General features: G+C 43.8%; 1 protein-coding gene across 5 annotated transcripts in view; it reads left to right on the top strand.

Annotated features, from left to right (window-relative positions):
• Positions 1-20,820, top strand: part of LOC105280692 (muscle calcium channel subunit alpha-1) — a 62,619-nt gene that overhangs the window by 3,326 nt on the left and 38,473 nt on the right. For 4 of the 5 annotated variants that reach the window (XM_026974418.1, XM_026974417.1, XM_026974420.1 and 1 more), the window contains exons 2-4: positions 11,350-11,916; positions 12,203-12,308; positions 18,962-19,101. In XM_026974418.1, coding sequence (XP_026830219.1) covers positions 11,570-11,916; positions 12,203-12,308; positions 18,962-19,101 — 593 coding nt within the window. In that variant the 5' untranslated portion in view covers positions 11,350-11,569. Of the gene's footprint in view, positions 1-11,349; positions 11,917-12,202; positions 12,309-18,961; positions 19,102-20,820 lie in introns of those variants that run through there. The other variant, XM_020032087.2, reaches the window with a different exon arrangement.

Here is a 20,820-nt window from a genome sequence, read left to right as displayed (position 1 = left end):
AACGGCCGTGGCAATATGTCGCATACAAAACACCTTCAGTCTTAATTAAATTGTACTGGCTCTCGGTACGCTTTATAAAAGAAAAGCCATTCACAATTCGATCCTGCCCTTAAGCCGCACTGAAATCTCTGCGCAAAAGAGGGAAACGCTGTGTGATAAAGTAAGATTAGGCACAATAAAAAGTTGTCCGTGTATTTCCCTCCCCTCGAGGAGTTTCAAAGAAGGTTGAATGCGCGTTTAAGAACCATTGAATACAGAATTGAATACAGAACTCTCCATCAATAAAAGGGCTCGAGGATTCGCGTAAACGACCTCCGAGCGATTTCCCGGTGGACTCTACGTCGGTGGATTAATAAATTTCATTAAGTCGCCGGCGGAGACCAGCAGTCAGCTTCTTCGCGCGGGTGTCATCCCGTTCAGCCTCGAGACAAATTGACGAATTTCATTACGCTCTCTCACGATCGAGCACGATGATTCAACCCTGCGGATATGGGGATGTGGACCGCCACGGTCTGACAAAATTTTGTGTCTTTCTACTCGACTTCCCCGTGATCGATCACGGACGTAGACAGACATATCTCATAACGCGGCTCGATTCTCTCGGATTCGGTTGTTCTCTTTGTATAATCGAGAGGGGCGAAGAGAAGTGAGGCGCTCTTCTTCATCCGAAGATGACGATGACGATAGCGCTTATTTTACGTTTTAATGACGGACACATATTACTGGTCTCGCGTTCGAGGTGACACGTGTCGTCTCGAAGAGAGAGAAAGAGAGATAGAGAGAGTGTATGTGCTATCAATATGCAGTTCGTTCGAAATACCATGTCCGATGCCAGCAACTTCTTCACATACTCTGCGAGCCTCGCGCGATGCATTTATTTGCGCGTTTAGCCGATGCACAAACTGCGTTTTGATTCACCGACTAAATTTCGCTCCGCTAATGTAGCTGCATCCGTTTTTCGATTAACAATGCTACGGGGAAACGGGAACGTACAAAGGAGGAAAAATCGGTCGCTTCCCCTCCTCGTGTCTTTTTCTCGCTCTCGCTCTCTTTGCTCCGCTATAAAATGCGTTCGCATAATAATCATTACGCGGCAGCGACGACGTTAGTTGCGAATTTCTTGGCACGTAGACTTTGCAGTTTTGCACTTAATCACCCTCGCAGCACAGTTTAGCGAATCTCAAGTGACTTTAACTTGAGAACTTAACTGATTTCCAAAGTTAATTGAGAGGATATGTTCTAAAAGTGGAAGAAAAATTTATGAAAAAATTTATCTCCAGAGGATTACTTTAAGAAAGTGCTCCTCCCTCCGTTCGAACGAGAGTGGATGACTTTTGACAGCTGTTACTTTCTCGATTACACGATATAGATTTTAACGGGCGAATACCTACACGTGTGAATCTGTCTGACACAAAAGCGAGGCAAAATGTGTCGATAGTCTAGTAAGTAGGTACGTGCCTGTTTAGTTGCGATCGCTAGACAAATTTAGCTTCGAGGTCAATCAACTGAGCCGTTTCGAGGATCGAGGCTGGATCGCCGCGTGTCAACCGCATCGCTTCGTTACTTTCATCAAGAATCTCGAACGTTCCATTTTTACTTGCGATATCGAGAATTTTTAATCACTTTGCAACGAGAATTACATCTCCAAACAAACAACCGCGAAGAAAAAAGAACGAAAAGAATCCTCAGATTTGATAAATTGACGAATCGAGAGAGACCGAATGAATCGTTTTTTAAACAGTTAATTGAACATTGCGTGCTGTATGCAAATGTGATCGTAAATACGTGTAACTAGCTTGGCTATTTAATTGATTGATTAGAATGCATTGTTAACGTCGTGTGTTGCACAGCATACTGACAAGGATCCCGGTATTACATTTGCAGCTACGGGATGTGTTGACCTCGAGAATCGCGAGCCGCATACGGCGCCAGCGAAGTGCGCGCGTTATGCATGTAGATCGCATCGCGAACGCGTTCTTGCATGCATAACGTTGTTACAGCGGCAGAAATCATTTCCGCGATTTTTACGTTCCTCCGTACGTTCGAGCCGGTGCTGTTTACGCGAAATCGAGATCACGCGCCGCGCGAATAAATTCGTGACAAAGCGATGAGGCACCGACGGATGGAGCAGCCGCGGCCAAGTTTGCGAATTCGCCGCGTAATCCGTCATCGGCATTAACGAAATATAGAAAAATGCCGGCAAAGTCGCAGAAAAACGTGAAAGATTCGTTCTCCGGCGCGGGAGAGAGACGTCGTAATTTTTCGTTGGTGCAAAAAGCGCGATCCATGGTGCTTGCGCGCGTGAATCCACATAAATGCGTCCACGCGGCGCGCGCCCGTGCTGAGAGGAGCTTTTTTGAGAATAATGGCGATTTATCGTCGCGGCTGACAGCAGGAATCGCTGAAAAAGTGCTAACGTAACGCGTCCGCGGGGCAAAAAGGCGCGATATTCTCGCACAGTGGTGCACGCTAAAGCCGACCGATAGAGCTTTCGTGATTTTTGCTTTGCTCGGTTGCTCGAAAAATTAATTACGGGGAACGTGGTGGCGCGACATCGCCGCCCGGACACCATGGAAAGTTTCTGCATAACAGATTTAGGTATATGTGGGAATTAAATCCGTGCGGTGAAATACAAATTGACTTGCATCTGCAGAGACTGTCCATCTTTATTTCCGTAGAGTCCATGGGAAGTAATCTTAATTGTGTGTCCTATTTTCTTTTTACTTCCTTTCCGCCGACTTCACGTGCAAGTTTATCACCAGATTCTAATTAAATAGGATTGCAAATAATGAATTGCAGGGAAAGGACGCGCGAGATTAACGACGAGATTTGCATGATGGGCACGCGATAGCGGCGACAATATCTAAAGAGCTCTCCCCGCTTATCACGATGATAACCGATACCGCGCGCGTCAGATTCAGCTTTAGCGTGATTTAAGGAAGCGAGCAAGGTTAATTGAGAGATTTTTGTAATAGCTCGACTAACCACGGCGATTAAGCATCGTCAAAATGTCTTAACTTTATGTTCGAGGGAGAAAGGATGGAAAAAGGATATATCCTGGACATATAGTACCTACGCGCGGAGAGAAAGAGAGGGGGGGGAAGAGGGATGGAGAGAGAGATGAATGTTTTAACATAATCCCCGAGCTGAAATCCTCCTTGATCCATAATATCGCCGTAGAATTACCGACTTCTTTAAATGTTGCCGAACTATGGTCGAAAATTAAGCGCGGCAATTAAATTTATAATACAGAGATTACCAAAGTCGTTTATCTTCGTTAGTTTACTGTCGTGCTACAAACTCAGCAACGAGCGGATTGATACGTTTCTTGCAGTGTATGAATGTACCATCAAATGCGATATCGAGAGCTCCTCTGACGGAATTTTCTGAAATTACCGACCACATAATCTCGGTGAAGATATATTTTTCTCAGAATCTTTGATCTTTTTTATTTGCTTCCCTAATTCTGCGTGACAATACAAATTGAATCTTCGCATACAGAGAATTTGTGAGATCGTTTTAGTCATGCCTGCATACCTGCTGCTATTTTTACTGCTACTTTTCATCGGGAAAATTCAATGTCAGCCAAATTTTCGATACAGATAAACCTCCATTACGGATAGCTGCTTGTCTTTCATCGTCGCACCGGCCACTCTAATCGAATGGGAAATAGTATTTCCTTTTCTGTCAGTGCGATCCGTTGCCCCGAGACCACCGACATTTTACCTTGGAGATATCGATCGACTTTTGACGGAAGGAAGCTCTCGTGGCACTGAAGAAGCGGTTCTATTTCACAAAAACACAGATAGGCAATGACGGAGTACGAAAGAAGACTGTGTTAGGGCTACCTTTGCGTAGAGAGGAAGCCCAAAAAAAGCTAAATGCAAAATAGGAAGACTATACCATTTAATTTAAAGCCAAAGTGAAATCATGCGCTGTATTTCAATTCGCATTGCATGTTATAAACATCTCAAATGTATAATCTTTAATCTTGTAGGGAAAGAAACTTTTGCGTTAAGAGAAAGAAAAAGTTATTAAGGAACATTTATCACGAAAAGCTGAAAATATGATATCAGAGAGCTCACGCAGATCGTTTGGTAAGCTAGAGTCGACTATATATAAACTCTTAAAAATGAGCTATCGCGAGGAAAAAGTCAGAGAAAAAAGCCTCAAAGCTTTACAAAATATATCAATTGCAGAAGAAATGGAATTCGCCCGTGGTAAAAAGCATCCATTTCGTGCTGCGATATCTCCTGGCTTTCTCTCATCACGGCGACTTTCGTCTATCGATCCGCAGCCTTTTACGCAACGAGGTTTTCCCTTGTCTTTTTTTAAATCCTACATAGCTTATAATAGTCCGACGAATTGCCTCAAAGACGTAGACGTCTTACAACACGACGACACTTTGTTCCGGAACACAGAAGGGCTTAAAGCGCCCTTCAAATATAGTATATACAGTAAATGCAGTACATTGACGCTTGCGTGAAAAGAAACAGAAAGGAAAAAAAGAGTCAACATTGTGAATTGCGGGCCAATAAATGGATCTTTCCGTTGATGCGACGCTTATCCGGTGAATCGGATAAAGCTACCCTGAAATAAGCGAGGCGAGGCGTGCACGCGGCGAAAGACGCGGAGGGGTATATTTGCGCGAAGGCGATTCGATTCCGCGCCAACATTACGGGAATGTCCACTGCCAAAAGCCGGTTACGTTCGCTACAAAGTGCAAATATAACGTCGGTTACCACCGAGCAAGCAAGGGAGCGAGCGAGCAAGTGTTCTCATATAGCCGCACGGAGAATGCACTTTGCGTCCGATTTATCGACGACCAGCATTCCTGTGTCCGCGACTCCTGCTCGCGCGTTTAAGTAAATTCGTGCCTTCCGTATGAACGAAAGTCCGTTTTCTTCACGTGAAGACGACGGGGTATTCCCGGGAAAATGCGTAATAGCGAGCCGTCACGCGCTAAAACGCGCCTTGTTCATGTACTCGCACAAGCAGAAATCTTCTCGAGCTTGATGAAATAATCGATCGCCCGCGTAGACCGTGTATTAGGTGTATGCAAAAGGCTTAGTTTTTTTTCAGCGCTCTGGTATTATTATTTATACTTCGAATTAATTCTCGCTTTTTTACGTTTTTGAAGAAGTAACAATGAAGTTTGTAAAACATATGTCGTGATTTAACTTTGAAAATATACTTATATATAGATAAATATAACGTTGAAAAATAATAGTAACCGTGATGTGAGCAATGAAAAGCTATACATATATGCCTTTGTATTCAGTAAACCAGCTTGGGCTGAAAAGCTTTTCCGGCGTATTCACCCAACTTGGCGTTTTGGATTACCAATCGATGCAGTACTGTTTAACTGGATAGTACTTTCGAAATGTGGCTGAGATACGAAAATACTTTTTTCGCAAAGAGATTTGGAATTTATCCGAGAAACAGAAAATCGTAAAAAGTAGAAAATTATAAAAAACGAGGGCAAATATTTTGATGATAGAATTGCATATATTGTGCACTTAAAAACCAAAAATGTGAGAAAAATGACTACAATATACCTAATGAAATGTGTGTCACCTTCTTCAGAGGATGCTTCTCGAAGTAGATATCAAATTGCGCCATTAACCGCAAAACTAACAATCTCATGGTGTCCCAGTGATTTACTCGACATTCATCATAATTGTTGAGATATCCATAATCGCTTCCCTCGCAAACTCGATCGCTCGTTTGTCGTCACGTGTGTCTCTCTTTCTCTCTCTCACTCTCTCTCTCAGGAAAGCGAAATGCTCATTTCTCAGAGTATCGCTGGCTAGATTGTCCCAAATGATCTCGACTCCGTGACCCAGAGTTCGAACTATTTTTAGATGCCTCCCACTTGGTTTTGTACGTGCACACAGCCGATCCCCCTTTGCCACCGGCATCCTGTTATTTCACCCGTTCACGACAAACACTGTCGCTTTTTATAGATATTTTCCTCAGAAGAGCGGCATTGGATTTGCTTTTTATTCATTCTTTCAGATCTACGGCTTCATTGCTCTATTAAGATGAATCATTAGCGGTGCATTTATTTTTTTTGTTTTAATTTTTTTGAGTGACGTGACTGACGCTTTGAAAAATGAGAAAGATTTAGCGATTCCTCAGTTGGCGAAATAAATTTCAGCTTGTCACGTTAGGAAGAGGATCGGGTTGCAAAGTGTTTAGCTACTTAGTATACGTATATATGTGTATAGTATACTTAGCATACATATGTATATGAGATATCAGCATGACGCATATTATCGCTTCGGGCGTATAAACGTCATCGGGAAACGGAGATCTTTGAATGAATTCTCTGATAAAAGGACGGGAAATATATACGCATATGATGTACCGTCATAATGCGAATAATACATAACTGCGCGGTCTTTGTGGCTGTGAAAAAATGACACGCGATCAGCGCTTATTTATGATACGTTATTACTGTACATATCGTCGCCATATATCTTTTTTTATTCTGTTCATCTAAATAATATACAATGCAATCATACATTGTACCTTACGTCACGTTTTGATCGACGAAACATTGAGGAGAGAAATTAGCGGTTTTTTATATACAACAGTTAGCCGCTGTGTAATTTTCTATGCAATACTACCTTATTATTATTATGCTTTTTATAGTTTACACTTATTATTAGCAATTACTTCGAGATTGAATTTTGTGCATAATAGACTGGCGAAACGAACGCCATGGTATCAAAGGGCGTGACGTAATTTCCCGGGAATAGAAAAATTTATTTTTATATCGCCCATAGATAATTAATTTACCGCGCTCAAAGAAAACATCGTAATATCTTTACCGACGTAAATCAAAATTGCCCCGGATTCAAAATACAAAATTACGTGATACGAGATTAAATATAAATCGAGTTGCTAGATCGCTACATGGAAATTTTTATTGCAAGTGCTGTTGATCACAACTGCGACATTACAGCAGTGCGGAGCGATTGTTGCACGTTAAAGGAACACTGGGAGGGCGCGAGGGGAAGGGAAATGGAAAGGGTGAATTATACATTGCACTTGACAGCGACAGATAAGAGAGCGGTTCGACGATCCTGACAAACGCCCAGACATGAGTAAAACTATCTTCGGAAATGCCGTTTCGAGAGAATTTCCAAATGCGATGTATCGGCCGGCCATTGACGAGGATTGAGGGGTACGTAATTATCCGTCGTACATCGCTATAACGCGTGATGCTCAATCGCGATTGGCAGCGTCTTGCTAGAACGATTTCATCCCGAGTATTCGCGGATGCAAAGACGCATCGATCGATGATCGGTCGTCTCTTCGATCCGTGCCGTGGGATTTTTTCGCCGTGACGCCGCGTAAATCGCGTGTCGTCTCTTTCCGACAAGTAGACCACTCCATTGATCTTGCTCATCATATTATCAAATTATCAGTCCTTCATCATTAAGTAATCAGCGGCTCTGGCGCTCATGAAATTAATTGATCTCGCGCTTTCGGCTGTTGCCGATGCAACGCGCTCGCGAGAGAATTCGCGCGTCTCGACAGTTGCGAGTCGGTTTTCGCCAACTGTTTCGGCAACTGGGAAATTGTTCGCGATTCCCGTTGCATCATTCATTCGCGCAGCCGGCGATTCGCGCTACATAATTCATCGAGTATGCCAAAGTTCGCGGAGCAGCGGCTTCCAACGAAAAATCCATGAATACGCGCGTACACACGTGCTCATCGCGTACGAAAGATACGCCGGGATGGACGATGGGATTAGCGGACAATGCGGAGCTTAGGTCCGCGATCTTTCGGATAGACGAGGCCGGTATCAAGGCGGAATAACAGGACGAAATCCCGGATCAATCTTGGTTAAATGTTACGAGCACCGATATGGGGCTCGAACGAGGTCGCTTTAAAGATTTGCCCTTTACGCTCGGGATTACGTATTGTGTTTGATTGCGCGAATAAAGGATCTACATTAATGACTGATAGTGTTGCAGGCGAAATGTAGATGATATATACATTGATGATGCATTATAATAAATGAAAAGCTAAAAGATTTGGGGCCCGCGAAGTGCGCGAGGCGGGATCCTGTATGAGGAGAGTAGGGTGATGCCCTAAATCAGCCAATAATCAGTCGTTGCTGTTGACAACGAGGTGCGTTGGAGGGGAGTCACGAGCAAATACTCTGGTATGCGCGAATTGCGAGAAAGAGCAAGAGCTTTTGGGAGGAGTCTTTTGAAAGAGTCGTTGGAAGGATTATAATCGTTTTTGGGAGAGCTTTTGGAAGAAAGCCTTAGAAGGATTTAGAGATTCTTTTGGTAGAAGTCTTTTTGTAGAGAGCTTTTGTAGAGAGTAAGGAAGATCGCGCGAGTCGAAAGTCTTGTATCGGCTTGAGAAAAACATTTTTATGTTTTACGTCTTACGCTATTTGCGACTCCTGGCTTTTCCACGGCTACAGTGTTTTTGGATTTTGGCTTTTTATTTGCTCCAGTTGTTTTAGTGACTTGCGGTTTAGACGCTGCTCTATCCTGACAACACACCAACCAACACTACAGCGTAGAATGGAGTAAAGTCGGGAGAGGATTAGGAGAACGGTCGTAAAAGAAATGTACGCCGCTGTTTCCAACTTGCGTTCAATCTTGTATGTTATGCATGAAGCGTGCTCACTTTGTAAGCAATCCTATTCCAAAATATGTAACAAGCACTTGTATGTGCGCTGTACAATTGGTTCATCGGCCACGCGACTGTAGTTTTTCAAGTGTATTATGCATTAAATGAGATTATGAGATTAAACTGATGCAGATTTAATTATGCGCTTTCACGTGCTGAATTTACATATTTACAATTGGATTTATCTACCGTGTTATACGCGCGCTCGAATGAAACGATGAATAAGATCTTAAATACTACATTATGATATACACGTTGAATAAATGAAACATTAACAAAACCAATCGTATCAAGAAGAACACATCGCATTGAACGTACGATATTAAACGGCATCTAGGATTTTTTTAGCCGAAATTAATAGCGTCATCGTGGGATTACGAATCCGTAGGATTACGCGAAATACTACAAATCGTATGACTCATCTCTAGTTATGTGCCTCATTGCTATCTATAAATCTGCGCGAAGGCGCGCCTATTGCACTCTGTTTCGCTATTCTGAATCACGAAGTTTCGTCACACGCCCGTGAAGTCCGGGAGATATAAATAAATAAATAAATAAATAAAAAAAAATCAAATCTTACCCGCGCGTATTCTTCCCCTGGAAAATTCTCCTCCGCGCGACACAAACAACCCTAACTGTCCAATGACACGTTCGCTCACCGAGAAGACGGAAAGCTGTTTTGTGCGAGACGCGCTGCACATCTTCGGGAACAATGCGCCTCGTGGAAAGTGGCTCGGGCGAAACGTCATCGTGGATGCCGACGAAACCAACGAGGAAACCGAGAACATTTCGCATAGAGGCCACGCGACGCGTTAGCGCGTATTCCGCGCTCGGTGAGGAATCGTGTCGTGCTTAAAGGCTACGTTTAAAGGCGGAGGAGATTATAGATTACAGGCAAGTTCACGTGTCGTGACACGAGTCACGGCGACGCGAGAATCTCGCCCGGTAGAAGTGCAGGCTTACTAGTATTTAGGCTCGCTAAATATAGCGCGACTTGGTTATAAATCCCGGAGCGCCCCCTCGGTAGCGACGTTTTCCTCTCGCGCGGCCACGTCGCCTCGACGAGGAGGATTGTTTTGGGTGTATCGCGGCGGATGCGCGAGACGGTAAAGTTATCGGATCTTTTGGTGCTGCCGGGATAGCTTTTTCGGAGAACGATTTAGCGGAAACGGAAAGCCTCAGCGTGCAATAACGCAGCAATAAGAAAATTCAACCGATAGATCGTGCCGACTTCGAACGCGGCTTCCGCTAAACTTTGCGCGGCAAGAAAAGCCGACGCTGTTCTCGTTAAATCGCGGGGGATCGTCGAGCGCGACGACATATCTTCGTGGCACGAGCGATTTATCGTGTTCGTGATAGCGGGCTTGGGGAAGCATCGACCGCTTGTAATGTAACGCGAACGTTTCGACAGATTTTTATCACGAGTGACTGTCACGTTACCGCGTGCGTCATTTTCGCAGGTAAACTTGGAAAGAGTGAGAGAGGGACATATATATAAATAGATTTTAAATATTTCACTATTTGGATTGCTCGAAAATGCTTCGCTAAATTTCTGCTTAACCGACGTTGATATGATTTAATGTGAAACACGAAGAACAATCATTTGAAGGAATTTTCAATATGAAGCAGTAACCTATTCAAAATATAATTCATCGCAGAGATCTTAAAATTGAGAGACCTTTAAAGGTCGATTAGTGTTAAACTGTTCTATTAAAACAAACTTTCGATCGCCTCTCCAACGTTCCTCTTAATCCAGAGAAATAAATGAACGGACTCTTCTAGGGAGTACGTTGCAGTCGATATAGGTAGCATCGAAATCTTGCAAAGGCTGCCCCTGGAATAAACGAGCTCTTTTCATTCGATAGCCTTGTTATTTTTTTTATTGCACCTATGATCGAAAGGCCGCGCCGCTATGCATTATCTCTCTTGGATTGCAGGGAGCAGATTGCATAGCCCCCAATACATTTTATGTACGTTGCTTCTCTTGACGGATTTGCAGCGTTAAAGGCATAATTGCTTCGTTTGACCGGTGTATTTTCGAGCTGCTTGAAACATCTCGGTTTTTCTCTCCCTCGCGCAAAACGCGTAGGAATCGCGTCGATTTTTTGCATGCGTTGCTCTCTGTTCCACGTGAAAATATAACTCATTTTTTGTCCACTTTTCACTTAGAACGGACCGATACTACCGGACATCGTCATAAATATTGCTGTTAAGTTGATTCCAGCGTTCGTAATGCAACGTTACTCCCAATCAGGGGCAAGTTGCGACGCACAAGAAATGAAAACGCGACAGTCGTCTGTCGTGGCAGTCTGAAAATGATAAATTGCAGTTCATCCTTTTCGATACGATTTGCATTTAAATATTGAAATTATTTTCGCATTATAATATCAGCTCGAAGCTAAATATACGGTATATTTCCGGTAATATAGACAATATTTACGTTTCGGGCATAGGTATTTTCGTGAGAGTGCACCTCGGTTTGCACGCGCGGCGCTCGTAAATGCATCGCGGCGTTATTTCGTGAATAATTACAATTCATGGGATACAAATTATGCTGACGCGGTGCACATTCACGTTCAACCCTTAGGGCCAACAGGGTTCTCTCTCTCTCTCTCTCTCTCTTTCCCTCTCTCCTTCTCTCTGTCTCTCTCTTTTTCTCTACTCATGAACCCCGACCTTTCATCGTAGGTCACACAGGAGGGAGCTTCGTAGCAGCCCAGTGCCGTAGCATGCCGGCGAGCTGCAGCGCGTGGTGGGGCGCCTCTGAGACACCGCGTCGATCGGCGTCGATCGCCGCCATCTGCGTGGCAGCAAGGCAGCAATCTGTGGAGCGTCGCCGCAAGAGGAGAAGAAGAAGGCGAGACCGTCGTCGTAGCACGGGAAGCACGGAGCTCGACACCAGTGACCGATGAGCGCGGGGGGGGATGGGGGCTCGGCGTTGGGCCCACCTGCTCGGCTGCCGGGGGCCCAGCCGACTGCCGCGACCCCCTCCACCGCGACCCCCCTCGTCGTCGGCCAACAGGCAATCGGTGGTGTCGGTGGCCTGCCGGACGCGTCCCAATTGGCGAATGCGCACCAACCACCGCAATCGCAGACGGGCGGTCCCGGGGCGACGGGCGCCGCTTCCAAGGCGGCCCAGAAGAGGCCCGTCAGACGGGGCGGTAAGCCGCCACCCGACAGGCCCGTCCGGGCGCTCTTCTGCTTGGCCCTCACGAACCCTCTTAGGAAGATGTGCATCAGCGTCGTGGAGTGGAAGTATCCTTTGCCCTCTTGCTGATCTTATTGAGTGATTGGAAGATCGTCGTGACCCTCGGAAAAAATTTAAATATCAGCTCAAAGATCGCGTGCAGTGTCAATGATACTTTGAAATTACAAACTTGACATTAGAAACGTTGTTAATGTTGAATCATTTTAATAATTTTAATTTTTGAGAGTTCGGTATGATGATAATATTGAATTTGATGCAGGTGTGATAGTTTAACGAAAAGATTTATGAATGATTACATTCTTGTTTTCCTTAATCTTTCTAATCGCTTCACAGACCCTTCGAATGGCTCATCCTGATGACCATATTTGCGAACTGTATCGCTTTGGCCGTCTATACGCCGTATCCCTTTGGTGATTCTAATCTGACCAATCAGTACTTGGTGAGTATCCCCAGTTTATCATACAATCTTGAATTTTCAGGACATTTGGAAACTAAAAGTTCTGATTAAAACTTCAAAAATAAAATGATTGTTCCGTATCAACCATCTAAAGTAGAGAGAGTAAAGATCGAATGTCACGTACGCATTGCGCTGTCGTAATACATACTTCATTTAGAGTAAAAACGAAAATCTCGAAAGGGGCTAAAATATAAAATAATCGCGAGCGAATCATCCCGTTATGAGAGGCGCCGCCGGAAAGCCCTTTGTGACGATTTTACCGAATGTGAAATAAAGCAATTTTACCGATCGCGATATCAAGAGACACGGTAGTGTCTCGCGCCAAGTTCACGCGCAGCGCATGGCAGCGAGAGACGGACCGTGTATCTTTACGCGAGCCGACTAGTTGAGCCTAGCCGAGATTTGCGGATCTTAATAACGCGTGGATCGATCGAGTTAAGAACAGGCTTAATCGATTCTGCGTACTCGAATTATATAATTAAAGTGTTTTTATTTTTCTTACGTCTAAACCGGAGGGTACCACCTGCAACAACAGCAAGAGCGGTAGTTCCGTTCAACGAACCACACGAACCTCTATCGAGTTATCGATTCCGAGACGGCACGCGGGGTTGGTGGCATGAAACTTATTCGAGCTGAAAGTTCAATAATTGTTCAATCTTGCTCGACATCGGCGTGCACGGTACCCTCGCGCACTATAATTGGAAAGCTACAATTCACATGTAGGCCGGTTACAGCGCAAGGATTAATCGAGAGTGTCCCAACCCCCTCGCTTCGTCGCGTCGGATACCCCGAAAGTCACTTACGGTTATCAATGTCGGAAGTCGCGCGAGCTCATTCACAGATAAGAGTTCGCGAGTTGCGGTGACGGAACTCGTGGAACTTGCCCGCTCACGACAGGCGACGACGACTATTCGTAAATTCAGTTTTACGTCACATTATATATCTGCATAAAGTAGGATCGCGTGCGCCGCTAGTGTCGCGCCTCGTCAAAGGGTGTGACTTTGTTCTGCGTCACTCAAGGGCCATCGTTGCGCTAATTAATACCGAGAGGTAACTTCGCCGAGATTAGGCCAATCGGAAGTTCGCAGGGGGTTACCTGTGTAAACGCGAAGTGAACCGTGACGTCTTAAGCCTCGTTAATTTTCTCAAAACGTGAAAGTCCAAGCGATTTTGCACAAGCCTATTAATTTAACTTTCACGCGAATGGCTTTAAAGTATGTAGGTACATATATACGATATGTCTAGGCTCTGATGCAACTGATTTTTTAAAACTTTCCTGCTGGACCATTGATGAGTGGTTGCATTATAAAGCTTGACATTTCAGCTATGATCACCTAAACTTTCAAGGCTCTAGCATGTCTGCAAGTAGTTACATTAGTTTTGACATTGTCAAATGTGACAATATTTTATTGACGCTCGTTGAAGAAACACTATGGAACAAAGAGCCAATATTAAGTTTTCTTTTTAACAAAACAGCTGATAAAACGTGAAAAGTGTGCGTGGTAGTGATTATCTGAATCGTTCCAACGATTTTGGCCGATATACTCGAATTCTTGACGGCAAGGAGGACATCCCAGACGCTCCATGAGCACCGCCGCCAAAAACAAGTTGTACTTCCGAAAATGTTCAAAAAGTGCTTGAAATCCTTCGATCGGACCACTGTGTGCTGCAAGACTCATCAAGAAGCCCACTGGCATACTTGAAAGTACTGTAGATCAAATTCTGATCGAGGCAAACGGAAACTCTGTGCACGCTTCGTATCGCACACACTGACAGAGGATTAAAAAGACGCCAGAGTGAAGTGGAAATATAAATTGCAAAGACATGCGGCCGACATTGATTTTATGTAAAACATTGTAACTGATGACAAAACATGGTGTTTTCAATATGAACTATTCATAAAGCAGCAGAATGCGGAATGGCAGAGCCCAGAAGAGCCAAAACTGAGGAAGATGCAGAAGAGCTGAATCAAGACATTGCTCAGCATTTTTTCGATTTGAAAGGAATTGTCCACAAGGAATTCATACTGGAGGGTCGAACAGTGAACGCTGATTATTATTTAAGTGTTCTAAATCATTTGTGGATGAACAGGATTCTTCGAGTTTGGCCTGAATACCGAGAGCCAGGACTTGGTCGCTTCTGCATTATAATCCACCGGTCCAAGATTGTACGCGATTTCTTGGCCAAAAAAAGCATCACGGTGCTCGAATTTTCTCAAAGTCTCTCATATTCTTCTGATTTGGCTCCGTGCGACTTCTGGCTATTCCCAAAACTCAAGTTGACGAAAGGCAAATTGGTGAAAGGAAAGCGTTATGAGAACTATTCAGAGACATTCAAAATACTTTGATCGCAGGTTTTAGAGGCGATTGCAAAAATAGAATACAGTGATTGCTTCAAAGAATTTTTTAATTGCTTCCAGTTTTGTATATTAATTGAAAAAGAATATATTTTTAATATTAGAAAAAAATATAAACGAAAAATAATTGTTTTCGGTAATAATTGTTTGTATTTTTTTCGGTACAGTCGTACCAGAGCCTGGATAGACCGTGTATATCGCAATTAAAAATATTGTAATATGCAATTAAGCAAAAGATACCGAGATACATTATTATTACTATTATTACTATTATTATATTACAAGTAAATAATGAACGGCATATATAGGTCAGACTAGCGGAAACTCTTGGATAATTGACCTCGCACCGCGTGCATCTCTTGGATCTCTTTGCATTAAAATAATTAAAGGAATGGTAGATTTCTTTTGGTTAAACTCCATTGTAGCCAACGTTTTCGCACCCCTGTTTTCGTGTTTTCCGAGTTTTATTTTTTCTGCGTGGTGTCACTCTCTGAGAGTAGCCCCCCCCCTCCCCCACGTAGAAACAATACCCTTCGGGTAGGACTCGGATTTAGTCACAAACTCCAAAAAGTCGCAAATCTCAAGATCGATCTTCAAAAGTTCCTTTTTTCTCATTCTCCGTTCGACTCAATCGAGATGAAACTTCGATAACTTCGATATCTTTTATCGTCTAAGGATTATAGAGCTATAAGAAATTCGCGGTATATGTAGCTCCAGCACGTAAACATTTTTATGAATATCTATCGGCTTTCGAGGGAACGATGGGAGAAGTTTAACTCCTTTACGATGCCGTTCGCGTAAATGCAGTTCGAAGAGATTGCACGAGACATTTCTTATTAATTAGCTTTCAATTATAGAAATTTATGGAGCGATCGAATTCACGACAAAACAAGTAGATCAGATGCATGGAGTGTGCTTCTATGAGTCTTCAAGTGTGCCTGGTTGTGTCACGGAACCTTATCGAACGGAACCTAATCACTCACGCGCGATAAAATATTCGTTAACTCGGACGCGATCTGGTGTTTAATATGACACGACGGATCTATTATTATATGTGGGCGCATTTGCGTAACATCCCTTTTCACTTTCTTACTTGGCTTCCTCATATTTCACTCACGTGGCGGATCATCCCTCAGAGCGAGCGGATAGAAAACTCCGCGTGATACAACGCATTCTCTAATGAAATAGGAATGTGTGTAGGAGAGCGCGCTTCGTAAGAGAGATAGAGAATTAATTAAGGCAATTTAATTTATGTCCCTGGGAGCGGTGCCGCAGAATGAAATTGATAAGCGAAGGATAAAAAATGGAATTGTAAGGTTCTACATGTATTTCGTTTCTCTTCCATCTCTTATGGTGCACTCAGTTTTTAGTCCTTCAAGCTGCACGAGTTTTTTTTTATTTTTATCGTGTTTGAAGCTCGATAAAGTAACACGTTTTTATATATACTATAATATAATAATAATAATAGTAATAAATTGTTTAACACGTAACGATATACGGAATAATAATCTGATTTCGCCAGAAATCCTCAAATATCCCGCTATGAATTACCAGCAAGCAATTACGAAGCAGACTGCAAAAACGCTTGCGCTTTTAAGAAAGCAAATTTGCAAGAAGGAAAGAGTACACGATGCTAAAACGCGACTCATCAAAATTTTATAATGCCCTTCATGTACAACCTCGCATCTTCAATATGACGTATATATATTAATATATATATTGGGTTGGCCAAAAAGTAATTGCGTTTTTTTCCAATAGATAGATATACATATCTTGAAATGTAACTAACTTCATTCTAAACCGCAAATTCATTATGTAGGTTAACAACTCACAGTTCAAGCTTGTTTTAGAAAAAGAAAGTACACGATTTCGTTAACAATTGTTTGTTGCCGTCGATTTCAAAATGGAAAATCAAAAAGAACATTTTCGTCATATTTTGTTTTATTACTTCCGAAAAGGGAAAAACACTGTGCAAGCTCATAAAAAGTTATCTGATGTATATGGCGAAGATGCTTTAAAACTGCGGCAGTGTCAAAATTCGTTTACTAAATTTCGATCTGGAGATTTTAATGTGAAAGATGCACCACGCTCAGGAAGGCAAATCGAAATTGATGATGACAAAATAAAGGCACTGATCGATTCCAATCGGCGTTTAACGACACGAGAGATTGCTGAGAATCTTAACATATCGAAATCGAGTGTTGAAAACCATTTAAAACGACTTGGATACATTAGTAAGCTCGATATTGGGTAGCACATGAGCTCAAAGAAATTCATTTCACTAAGCGTATTGACATCTGCGATTCTCTTTTGAAACGTGAGGAAAATGATCCATTTTTGAAACGTATGATAACAGGCGACGAAAAATGGATCGTCTACAACAACGTCAAACGAAAAAGATCGTGGAGCAAGCGTGATGAACCTGCTCAAAGCACTTCAAAAGCAGATATTCACCAAAGAAAGATTATGCTGTCAGTCTGGTGGGACTGTGTATTTTGAGCTGCTTGCAAGGAATCAAACCATTAATTCAGACGTATACTGTCGTCAACTGGATAAATTAAATGATGCCATCAAACAGAAACGTCGAGAATTGGTGAATCGCAAAGGTGTTGTGTTTCACCATGATAACGCTAGACCACGTACAAGTTTGGTCACTCGTGAAAAATTGTTGCAGCTTGGATGGGATGTGTTACCATGATGTTACCATATCCACCATATTCGCCAGACCTGGCACCATCAGATTACCATTTGTTTCGTTCTTTGCAAAACGCCTTGAATAGTAAAACCTTGACTGCTGATGAGGATATCAAATCGTTCTTGGAATTGTTTTTTGCTGAAAAAGATAAGAACTTTTTTGAGCGCGGAATCTTGAAGTTGCCTGAAAAATGGCAAAAGATAATCAAACAAAATGGACAATATATTGTTTAATAAAGTTTTTGTTTCCCATGAAAAATTCGCCTTTTATTTATATAAAAAAACGCAATTGCTTTTTGGCCAACCCAATATATATATATATTCAATAGCGCCCACGTGTCATGCATCGGTGAGCAATACGAGCGGCCAAAGATATAATGCGCGCTGAAATGCCTATTTCGGCGGGCCAATAATCGATCGATTTCGGAAATTAAATGCATGGTAGATGCTACGCGAGGAGAAGAAAGAGAGAGAGAGAGAGAGAAGTGATCTCGTGTCCGGACCATGGTCGCATCCGCGCCTCGGCTTCCCTTTTAACATCCTTCACCCTAGCGCGCTTCTTCTCCGTGCAGTTTTTTCCCTCAACCCCCTGATGTGTACGAGCGAGCGCTCTTGAGCGTTATTTTTAACCCATCCGCCTCTTCCTTTTGTGTTTCGCCTGTTTTTCTCGCCAAGGCCTACTCGCCGCTCTTTCCCTGCCCCTTCCCCCGTCAATCATAATGCCATGCGTCGATTAACTCTTTTGCACCCATGGTCGACGAGGCTGCCGATACCACTGCCGAGACGAGGAGCGATCGAGGTCGAAAAGTCAACCCTAAACTCGTCGTCGATGTTCTACAAGATGCTTGTTTCTACGCGCGCGATCTCTTGTTTAGTGAAAATTTATCGTTAAATTCGAGAGAGAGAGAGAGAGAGGGGGGGATCAAGTTTCTAGAACGATTAATTAATTCCGTAGTACGAGGACAAGTTGACCAGAGTTTGGAAATTCGAAGCGGTAAATTCCGTGCAAGTTCGTCGTCTCCTTCCCGATATCGGAGCAAAGTCGGAGATTTTCGGAAAAAGAGGAAAAAAAGCAACAGGTTACACGACATTCGTATGCGCCGTGGATAAGGGTGGACGGCAGATCGAAGTCCCTGAAAAAATATCGGGGCGCGCGCGTCGACACCCCTTTCCCCGAGCGGTTTTACGGGAACGACGATCACGTTCCCGTCGTAACTCGCCGTAATCCAACTGCACCGCGACGCTCGTGCTTTAAATGTTTAACGGAGACGTGTACGTGTATGTGCGCGCGAGAGCACCGTCTTCTCGCGGGCTTGGACATTTTTAATTGCAATCCGCCGCAATTTGTTCCCACTGCTTTTTATTATCCCCCGTTAATGTCGCGCGGACGTGTGCCGCAGGCAAATTACGCGGGTGTCTTATTCTCGAATGCTTGTTAAATATAATTGTGATATTCCGGATGTTAAAACGACAGATTGCGATCACTTTGTTCTTCAGGATTAGTTTGAAGGATCCTGACACAGGGTTTGTGCAGACACTTATGCATCTCTTCATATTCACGGCGATTCTTCCTCTCGTGTTACAGGAGAAGATAGAGTACGTTTTTCTTGTGATTTTTACGGTGGAATGTGTGATGAAGATCATAGCTTACGGCTTCGTCGCCCACCCGGGAGCTTACCTCCGCAACGGCTGGAACTTGCTGGATTTCACGATAGTCGTTATTGGGTGAGTGCACGTCAACCTTAACTTAACGTTCATGGGTTACAAATATCTGAGTATTTATAAGCGTTAAGAGCCGCTCTTACAAAACTTACCCCCGTCGCGGTTATTACATTTTCGTGTTTCCGTGCTGGTACATAGTTTAAAAAAAAAACAAAAAAAAACAAAGGAAAGGGCAAACTAAAAATGATAAAATGCATCGGCGAACAAATATGGAAGCGGTGCCATATTTATTCCATAAAAACACAAGCGCGGGAGCGTCTGAAGCTACGAAATAAAATTGATTTAAGCCCCGGAGCTTACGAGGGCGCAGCCAGCTCGGTGTATTACGCGAGGCGTAAATAAAATGAAATTGACGACGCGCGAGCAAGCGAGTGAGCGAGCGAGCGAGCGTACAAAGACGACGCAGGAAGGAGATATTACCTGAAGATCTTCGTCGGCTGGTGGTGAAAATGGCGAGACTACCGGTCGAATTATCGGCGCAAGGACGGGATAGGAAATCAGCGGTATAATCCGCGCGCAGTCGAGCGATCGGTCGACATAATGTCGCGACTCATGCGTGCAAATTAAACCCAGCCGGGTATGACAGCACGTGACACAGCGTTCCTCGATCCCGAGGGGAAGAGGAGAGGGTTGAAATTTCACGAGCGCCGCTTAAGTCGATAATGCCCCAATAGATTCGTCGTTTTTCAATGGCTGGACGCTGATAACTTCCACCGCAGTTAATGCTTCGCGCAGATTGATTCCACACGTGGAATCCGCGCGGGCGCGGACGCGTTCGCAATTACAAAAATTCAATTAATTGTTATTCCAAGAATATTTCTCGGAATTTTATGTACGCGCGCGCGCATATCTCGTTTTCCCGGACGATGATTCGTCGGGAGTTTTCCTGAAAGGCTGGATTGCACTCTCGGCAGCGGATCGCGGATGAAAATATCGAGCGCGTAAAAAATCGCTGACCGTGATCGCGACGTGGATTGCCGAGCGAACGAAACGACACGACCCGGGCATCGATGTGCGAGCTGTATGTGTATGCATCCGTAACTATCGTGCAATACCGTGCGCCATGCTATGTATACATAACGTAAATATGATGGTACCCTATTTACGCGATCATTTTTTTTTTGAGTTTTGCAGAATGAAGGGACGCGAAAACCCGCGCGCGCGCACACACACATACATATACACGTATGTGCATAAAATTGTCCAGGAGTTGACAAACGGATCATGTCGGCCACTCCTACCCACCCTCTCGACTGTTTTGCCAGTTAATGATCCGTGGATCATCGCGAATGCGAATTTGTTCCGCGAACAATTCGCGCGATCGACAATCTCTCCTGTTTCGAAGGAGGCACAGTTACCCCGCATAAATCCTTGTCGGGTCGGCGCTTCCTCCCGCTCGTCGCCTGATAACTTTATCGCTCACGGTTAACGACACGGCGAATCGATCCGTCTTAATGTCTCGCGGGAGGGAACATGCGCATCCAACCCCTTCGAGTTGAGCATTACGCAGGGGGACCATTATTCAAATGACGCGGAGCTTAATGCACGGAGGAAAACGCAGCCACCGGTAACACACTCGAAATTGTCTCGCCACAGGCCGAGATCGCTTCCTTCCGGTCGGCGATTCGCTCGCTCGTCACCTCGTTCGCTGACATCGTAATTCGTAGGACGCCGAAAAAGAAAAGAATAAAAAGACATAAAGAAAAGAAAAAGACCAGAAAC

This window comes from Ooceraea biroi, chromosome 12 (assembly GCF_003672135.1).
Source record: "Ooceraea biroi isolate clonal line C1 chromosome 12, Obir_v5.4, whole genome shotgun sequence".
Classification (NCBI taxonomy): domain Eukaryota; kingdom Metazoa; phylum Arthropoda; class Insecta; order Hymenoptera; family Formicidae; genus Ooceraea; species Ooceraea biroi.
This window is presented reverse-complemented; position numbering and strand designations above follow the sequence as displayed.